This window comes from Triticum aestivum, chromosome 6A (genome assembly GCF_018294505.1).
Source record: "Triticum aestivum cultivar Chinese Spring chromosome 6A, IWGSC CS RefSeq v2.1, whole genome shotgun sequence".
NCBI lineage: Eukaryota > Viridiplantae > Streptophyta > Magnoliopsida > Poales > Poaceae > Triticum > Triticum aestivum.
Window position 1 is genome coordinate 223,356,719 of NC_057809.1, and position 9,008 is coordinate 223,365,726.

Here is a 9,008-nt window from a genome sequence, read left to right on the forward strand (position 1 = left end):
ACTACACCAGGCATCCAAAGGTGCTTGAAGGGTATAGTGACTCGAACTGGATTTCATATGCTGATGAGATAAAGGCCACGAGCGGTTATGTATTTACTCATGGAGGTGGCGCTGTTTCTTGGAAGTCTTGCAAGCAGACCATCTTAACGAGGTCAACAATGGAAGTAGAACTCACAACACTAGATACAGCTACGGTTGAAGCAGATTGGCTTCACCGGCTCTTGAATGATTTGCCGGTTGTTGAGAAACCTGTACCGGGTGTCCTTATGAACTGCGACAATCAAACTGTGATCACGAAAGTGAGCAGTTCAAAGGATAACATGAAGTCATCAAGACACGTTCAGAGAAGGTTAAAATCTGTCAGGAAAATGAAAAACTCCGGAGTTATTGCGTTGGATTATATCCAAACGTCTAAAAATCTGGCAGATCCTTTTACCAAGGGTCTATCACATAATGTGATAGATAATGCATCGAGGGAGATGGGTATGAGACCCACAATATGAGTTGTTCACAGTGGTAACCTATTCTTTGTGATCGGAGATCCTGTGAATTAGATGTGGAAGACAAGCTGTTGGTCAACTGAGAGGAGAGTATCCTTACTATTCACAATACCACTCCATGAAGATGCAATACTCTCCTAATATGCATGGTAGGTTGATGTATATCTTAATGTGTTCTAAGTGGCTTATTTAAGCAGAGATGTTATCCTGCGGAACATCTTTTGAAGAACACACCTATATGAGTTTGATTGTCAAAAGTCGCAATCTATGAGAGTAGGGTTCTCTCTAGTAAACTCATGAAAGGTGACGGAGTATGACGCATAAGCTCCACCCGCGGGGAAGATCCACGGTAGCCACGTATTGGTCAAGGCTTTATGTGAAGCTAGATTCACAGAAAACTTGCAGTTCAAGGCCCAGTCCACTGTTCAAGTTGCTTACTAGTGTAGCATAGAGTTCTAGGTGGAAGTTCAACTTAACAGTCTCCACTACAGTACCGGTATATAAAACAGTGTTTTGGAACCAAAGGCAAATTTCTGTGTGCCTCTGGGATCTGGTGGGGGATTGCTGGAATTTAGTCTATTTTGGGCAGCCCAATAACTATTTCAGAAATTCCTAATAAATCTTAGAGGCCCACTTAGCCCATTTGTGCAAGGCAAGGGATACTACTAAAGTTTAGTCCCACATTGCTAGTTTAGTGGGAGTTGGACCTCCTTATAAGGGAGGTTCTTTCCCCACTTGTACGAGCATGAGAACAAGAGGGATATTCACGCGCGCTCCTCCTCCGCCGCCCGCCTCGCCACGCCACGCCTCGTCACGATGCGCTGCGGGTTGCGAGAATGAGCCGAGCCGATATCTAAATTTTTGCCACGCACGATGGGTATACGAAAGGTCACGTAGGAGTTGAAACATTTTCTGTAGTGGACACTGAATTCGAACGGCGCGCCTCTTCGGCCGCTGCCTGTTCGCTTCGTCTCCCTTCGTTGCTTCACCTCCTGCCGCAGTCTCTTCGCGTCCTTCTCCTGTGCCTATATAAGAGAGGTGATAAGGTTTTTGGGAAGCGCTCAGCGCGACTACTAGCTGCTTCATCACGGACGATCCGGTCGTCGACGACTTCTTCCCCGACGTCCACGACCTCCTCAACGACATGGCAGGCGAGGACACCGACTCCAAGTCCAGCGCTTCTGCTGCTGCTGTCCCGTACGTGTTCTTGTCTTTCCTGTTAAAGGTTCTGCCGCAGTTCCTTGTTCTAGTCCTTGCCCTACACATGATAGGTTCTACTTCATATATGCTACTTACTATACTGTCTGCTTTAGATATGATAGGCTACGGTTCATATATGCAGAAGCTATTTACCTTCTCTCTGTCAGAACGCATGACTTATTTTATCTTTACTATATTAGTCATGCTTTATCTAGTATTTTTGTTAATAAAATCATTTGGTAAATTGCTCATATTTCCAACACTAAGAACGCCAGCAATAGCAAGTTATAGCTGGCGTACCAATTTGGACGAGGCCAGCACGATGGAAAACGACGTGCCATAAACGAAATTTGTGGCTAACCGTTTTCCACTAGTAAAATTATAATCCAAAACAAAGAGCAAAAGTGTTTGGATACGTAGATACATTTGGGACGTATCACTTGTTCGGGTTGTACTTGTTTACTTCAACTTTAAGGACCTCATGGGAAATCATGGTTATAATGAAGTGGTATTCTATGCAACAATCGTATATATGAAACAACGAAATGAGATAGATGAATTTGAATATGTGTTTGTGATACATCATGTCATGATCAGTGATAAATCGTGTAATAGTCTTGCTGTAGATTTTGATTACAAGGATAACCACAAGCATATAATTTAGCACTGAATTAGACAATCCTCTATAACACTAAGCTTCGTAGTTTTAAAGAACCCACATTTAATTGAGGTCTCCAATTGAGATTAGGCACCCGATTTTGACCGGGTCAACAATTTTTTAAAGTTTTCCCATTCAATTCTTTTATACTATATACTATGTTCCTTAATTTTTAAGGCCTCACAATTAATTGATCTTTCCAATTTAGAATTAGTTCAACTCAGTCAACAAAACTAAGCTCCCTAATTTTTAAGGCCTCATAATCGATTGAGGTCTCCAATTGGAATTGTTTACCGGATTTTGACCGGGTCAACAATTTGTCAAAGCTCCCATTCATTTATTTTATAGTACTATACACTATGCTTCTTAATTTTTAAGGCATTACAATTAATTGATGTCTATAAATTAAAATTGGGCCGCTCGATTCTGACCGGGTCAACAATTTCTCAAAGCTCTCCCATTCATTTTTTATAGTACTATATAGTATGCTTCCTAATTTTTAAGACATCACAATTAATTGATGTCTACAATTCAGAATTTGGTCGCTCAATTTTGACCGGGTCAACAATTTCTCAAGGAGCTGTCCGATTCAATTATTTTAATTCACTATGTTCCCTAATTTTGAAGCTCTTTATTCGATTGAGGCATTCAATTTTAGATTTGATTTACTATTTTGATCGGACCAATGATTTTTCAAATCAATCAGCGGCAACCGGCCTATAGAAACGTAGCAATCTCACGCACCCTCCTACCACCTTAGAGTCAAAAAATTAAACAAAATAATGACATCCACAATATAAAAAAATGTGGATATTCATTTCATGATGAATCTAACTATATTGGTTTGATATTATGTATTTTAATATATTTATCTATAAATTTGATAAAACTTAAAAATGTTTGACTTTTCAAAAAATTAATACACCTTGTATTTTGAAACAGAGTGGACATTTTTTTAAAATACCGAACAGTATCAAGGCGCAGCAAAGCGCGTCCAATCCTTCTAGTTAATATGAATATCCATGCAAAAACTTATCCAATGGTCGCAGAAAGATCACTGCTAGAGGTATGCATGCACAAAATTAACCTTGAGATCTTCCCCAGCTATGGAGATTCAGAGTTGAATTAAGTCAAAATTTAGTCTTAACTCGCTTGCGCCATATAGTCTAGCTCATTCGTATATCCTAGCTGATTAGGGGCAAATAACAGTCCAAGGTTGTCTCTATGAGCAACTCTAGTAGACCCCGCAAAATCTTGACCCGCAAAGTGTATTTGCAGTTTCACGAAGATCTCATTCGTGGGTTGAAAACTAGCGCGGTCGAAAACTAGCGCGGTCGAACAGAAACCGCAAATGAAACTGCATAATTTGAAAAAACAGTTTTGCCGGAGAAATTGCACCTCGTGGACGCGAGTAGTTCATCACGTACTACATAGATTTTACATGATCAAACACTACAAACACTAGTTCATACTATATACTACATTAATACTAGTACTAGAGGGGTGGGGATCTCACGGCGGCGAGGTCGCGGCCATGGACGACGCCGTGGAGGAGCTCAATCCTCCTCGTCGGAGCTGCAGAGGTCGATGTACTTCACCCCCTGCTTCTCGCGGATGCGGCGCCACTCCTCGTCCTTCTCCTTGGCGGTGAGGTTGGCGGCGACCGCCTGCCGTCACTGGAGGTCTTCGAGCTCTTCGGCGTGGCGCTCCGCCTCCTCGCGCACGCTCCACTCGGCAATGGCGGCCGCAACCGCGTCGACGTCGGAGACGAAGTCTTCCGGCCCGACGACTCCGCGGCGGCCGAGCGGAGCGGACTCCTCAGGCTCCTCCTTGACGGGGACGAACTCGAAGTCGCCCGGCTCCTCCGGCTCCTCCGACCACTCCCTCTTCACGGGGAGAAGGCCCGCGCCGAAAGAGGAGGAGCTCCCGGCGTAGGAAGATCTCGCCGCGGAGGAGAAGGACGTTCGCCGGCGGTCGTACTCCTCCGTCTCACGGACGCGGAAGCTCGCCGGCGGCAACAGGCCGCGGTTGGTCCACTTCCGGGCCCCGTGCTTCCTCGCGCCGTCCGGCCGGACGCGCCGCTCGCGCTCGGGGTCGCTTCCGTCGTCGAATCTGTTGCCGGAGCCGCGTCCGGAGCTCCACATGCGGCCTCACATGGCGGCTGGAGGCGGGGAAGGTGGTCGCCGACGGTGAGAAATGTGGAGAAGGGGGTGGGGAATTGTGTGGCTCGGCGACGACAGGGGATAGGGTTTGTACCCGCAAACACGCCGCGGAACCGTAGATATATTGGTCGGGGTATGCGGTTTGCAGGCCGCGGTAAATTTTTTTACGGGTCGGACGAGTATGCGGGCTCTGTTCTGACCGAAAAATTAAGCCGAGCCCGCATACTCACCAGAATTTTACAATTTTGTGTGTTTCGCGGGGTCTGCTAGAGTTGCTCTAAAAGACGCATGCCGAAGCTTTTGATTACCGCCAAATTGGAGATCGCTCCGAGGCTACCACAGAAAGTGTCCAGGTGAATCCTAATACTTGGCATTGACAGTATCTAATTTGGTGAAGAAACGTATTAGTAGCTCTGAAAAGGTAAAGGCAGATGAGTTGACGACATGATTCTCGGAAAAGTAGTAGGTGTTGATACTCCCTCTGTAAACTTTTATAAGAGCGTTTACAATTTTAGGACACAGCCGACAAATGGCGAATTAGACCTTTTTACCCTCGATTTGAATTCGCGTCGTCTTCCTCCTCCAGGAGCTCGCGCCGTCCCCATCCCCCAGGAGCTCGCGCCGTCCCCTTCCCCCAGGAGCTCGCGCCGTCCCCATCCCTCAGGAGCTCGCGTCGTCCCCATCCTCCAGGAGCTCGCGTCGTCCCCATCCTCCAGGAGCTCGTGCCGTCGTCTTCCTCCAGGAGCTCGTGTCGTCGTCTTCCTCCAGAAGCTTGCGCCGTCCCCCTCCTCCAGTAGCTTGCGTCGTCCCCCTCCTCCACGAGCACGCATCGTCCCCATCATCCAGGCGCTCGGCCCTGTTTCCAGGCGCTCGGCCCCGCGCCCAGGCACCCAGTTTGGTCGCCTCCGCCTCAGCTTGGTCGCCTCCGCCTCAGCTTGGTCGCCGCCGCGCCCAGCTTGGTCGCCGCCCCCTCAGCTTGGTCCTCGCCGTGCCCAGCCCACCTGACTCGTCACTACGCAGCACGTGGTCTCCAGGCAGGTTCTCCTTGCCTCGCCCCTTGCACAACAACAGAAATTACTCCATGAATATGCCCCAAGAAGAAAATGATGATGACAATATGCTCCAAGAAGAAGCAGATGATGATGACAATATGCTCGAAGAAGAAGCTGATGATAATGACAATATGCTCCAAGAAGATGACAGTATGCTACAAGAAGCAACAGGTACAGTTTTGATCATACTCCTAGTTGATATACTCCTTCATACTCCAATTTTCATAGTTTTCTTATTGTACCACAATTTCCCTAAACTTTTTTTTCCTTTTGCTACTGTAGGTGGTCAGCAGTTACGTAGGCAAAGACAGTCAATGCCAGATGAGCAGAGATATGCTGCCTACATGGCACTACATACCCTCAATCTGGCTAGGGGTGGCAAATTCAAAAGAAATGACAAGAAGGATGTTGCTCAAATTTTTCAAGTTGGTGTTCAACATATTCGAAAAATCTGGACGATAGCAGAGCGACAAAAAGCACTTGGTCAGGAGGTGAATGTGTCCACTGGAAGGAAAGGAAGATGCGGAAGAAAAGGAAAGGATGATACTCTATCCAAAATCCCCACAGTTCCTTTGAATCGAAGGTCGACTCTCAGGTCACTTGCTCGCCAACTGGGTGTCAGTCATACTACACTCTACAAAAAACTGAAGCTTCGCAAGATTAGGAGGCACTCCAATCGTTTGAAGCCATTCTTGAAAGAAAATAATAGAAGAGAAAGGATCAAGTTTTGTTTGTCAATGCTTGACGAGACCACCTTAGCAGCTCCAAGACCTAAATTCATCAGTATGCACAACATTGTGCATATTGATGAAAAGTGGTTCTATATGACAAAAATGAACAGATGCTACTACCTCCTCCCCGAGGAAGATGACCCGGTCAGAACTGTTCGAAACAAGAACTGTATTGGGAAAGTGATGTTTCTGACCGCTGTTGCTCGACCCAGATATGACACTGAAGGCAATATGACATTCTCAGGTAAAATTGGTGTCTGGCCCTTTGTGCAAGAGATTCCCGCTGCTAGAAGAAGTGAGTATAGAGCAAGAGGGACCATTGAAATCAAGTCCGTCAACGTGAACCGACGGGTAATGAGGAGGTATATGATAGAAAAAGTGGTTCCTGGAATAAAGGAAGTCTGGCCCACAGATGATACTAATCCAATATTGATCCAGCAAGATAACGCAAGAACGCACATTCTTCCTGGTGATGCAGAGTTTGCAGAAGTTGTGGCTACAACTGGTCTGGACATTAAAATAATAAACCAGCCTCCAAATTCTCCTGATCTAAACGCACTTGATCTTGGATATTTCAGATCCCTTGAGTCTTTGACCGACTGTAGAGCACCCACGACTATCAAAGAACTGATTCAAGGTGTGCAGGAAGAGTTTGATGAGTATGATGCCGGGAAACTCAACAGAATATTTCTAACACTTCAGACCGTCATGGTTGAAGTGATGAACCATGGAGGGGAAAATTCATACAAAATTCCACATTTGCGCAAGGATAGATTGGAAAGGCAAGGAATCCTACCACCTAGGATTCACTTTCCCCGGGAAGTTTATGAAAATGCCATGGAGATTCTAGAGCAAGATATCATGGAGTAGTGGAGTATGTTGAGACTTGCAATGCTTGCAACCCTTGTTGTGGAGTATGTCGAGACTTGTAGTGCTATGATGAAACTTGTTTGTGGAAATGCATTCTCGAGACTTATATTGTTTGTGGATATGGATTATTTGTAAGTATGAAATGGATTATATTGTGTTGTTTGAAATGGAGTACTCCATATGTGTTGTTTGAAATGGGGGTGCAAGTTTCTAAAATTATATGCAAGCTTCTGAACTTCATGGAATGTTTGTGAACCTTATGGAAGTTTCTGAATTTTATATGTAAGTTTCTGGGTGTTGTTTGAAGTTTCTGAATTAATTCATACTCCAGTTTATTCAGGAACTACTCCAAGCAGTAGAAATTCATACTCATACTCATACTCCAACTAGTGCAAATTCAAAAACCATGGAGTACTGCAAAAATTCAAGCAGTGGTCTACAAGCACACAAACACTTCAGTTACTACTCAAAGAAGCAACTGGAAACATTGCCAAAGGCAGTTGGACTTTGTACACTTTCTCAAATATACAATAATTTACTGTAAAACCATCATCTACTCAATTTATTCAACTGTAAACATTGATAGAAGCAACTGGAATTTGTACTCAATTTACTTCGAGTTGTAAACTTTCAGTTGAAAAATGTACTCGAACATCTGCACATGGAGTGCTCAATTTAGATGAATTTTTAAACCAGTGAACAAGCCATTAAATAAGGGCTACATATATATTGTGGCTACATACATACTCCTGCTTTAAATAAGGGCTACATATATGGAGTACAGCCACAATCATCTCTGTATTCCAAATATGCTGACAGACAAGCAAAGCATTCAAATCCCTCTAGACAAGCAGAGCATATACAAAGATGAATGGCTAAAAAAGAATAAGGGCCAGCTAATGCTAACCTTACATCTAAGATCTGCTTGTGGCTAAAAAAGATATGGAGACACATTTTAATCTGAACATGGAGTAAACATACTGTACACAAGCAGTATATGCTGACAGTATGAACCATGTAGATTGTGTCATGCAAATAAACTGAAGATTGTGTCATTTTAATCTGAACCATGGAATATGTAGATTCGGCAATCAACAAATCCACATACTGAACCATGGAGTATGCCTGACGACTACAGGAACTAGGATAAGGGGGGGGGATATAGGGGAAGCTCACCACGCGCTCGATATGCTGGGGTCGAGGGCGGCGAGGAACGCCGGTGTTCGTTGCCGCCGTCGTCGAGTAGGACGTCCTGCTGATTCACATGCCCTTGCTGGCCTTGCACGGGCTGGACATGTTGTCGTCGTCGACCAGGCCGCCGTGCCTGCGCTCCTCCTGCTCCAGCTCACGGCGACGGGCGACGGCCTCCTACTTCATACTCCCGCTGAGTATACAACAACTTCAGATCCAGCCAGCAGCATAGCTCCTCCCGCTGGTCCTCGCCGCCGTTGGTGCCCACGCTCCTCTCGGCTTGACTAAAAAAGGCACCTTTAACTCCATCGAGAGGTGACGCGGGGCGAGCGGAAGAGGCGACGAGGGCTACGGCGACGTGGGCGAGAAGGATGCGGGCGGCGACGCGGGCGAGAGGGATGCGGGCGGCGACGTCGGAGGAGCTGGGGATTTGGGCGACGAGTCGGAGGAGCTAGGGATTTGGGCGGCGACGTCGGAGGAGCTAGGGATTCAGGGAGCGACTGGTGAGACAGTGAGTGTGGAGAGTCACGACAAGTGAGCGCAGACTGCGGAGGGGCAAAATGGGAAACAACAACATTTTCGTAGCGTTACGAAATTTCAACTACAATTTCTAAACGCTCTTATAAAAGTTTACAGAGGGAGTA

The 9,008-nt window shown here is 45.8% G+C and overlaps 1 protein-coding gene across 1 annotated transcript; it reads left to right on the forward strand.

Moving 5' to 3' along the window:
- Nucleotides 1-5,601: 5,601 nt before the first annotated feature.
- On the forward strand, nt 5,602-7,173 carry LOC123129580 (uncharacterized). Its single transcript, XM_044549690.1, has 2 exons — nt 5,602-5,743; nt 5,855-7,173. The coding sequence occupies exons 1-2, from the start codon at nt 5,602-5,604 to the stop codon at nt 7,171-7,173; spliced, it is 1,461 nt and encodes a 486-aa protein (XP_044405625.1).
- The last annotated feature ends 1,835 nt before the right edge of the window (nt 7,174-9,008 follow it).

Excerpts from the sequence above, each read along its gene's own strand:
- LOC123129580 (XM_044549690.1), top strand. The coding sequence starts at position 5,602 with ATGAATATGCCCCAAGAAGAAAATGATGATGACAATATGCTCCAAGAA. Across the intron at positions 5,744-5,854 it reads TATGCTACAAGAAGCAACAG|GTGGTCAGCAGTTACGTAGG; the intron begins GTACAGTTTTGA and ends TTGCTACTGTAG.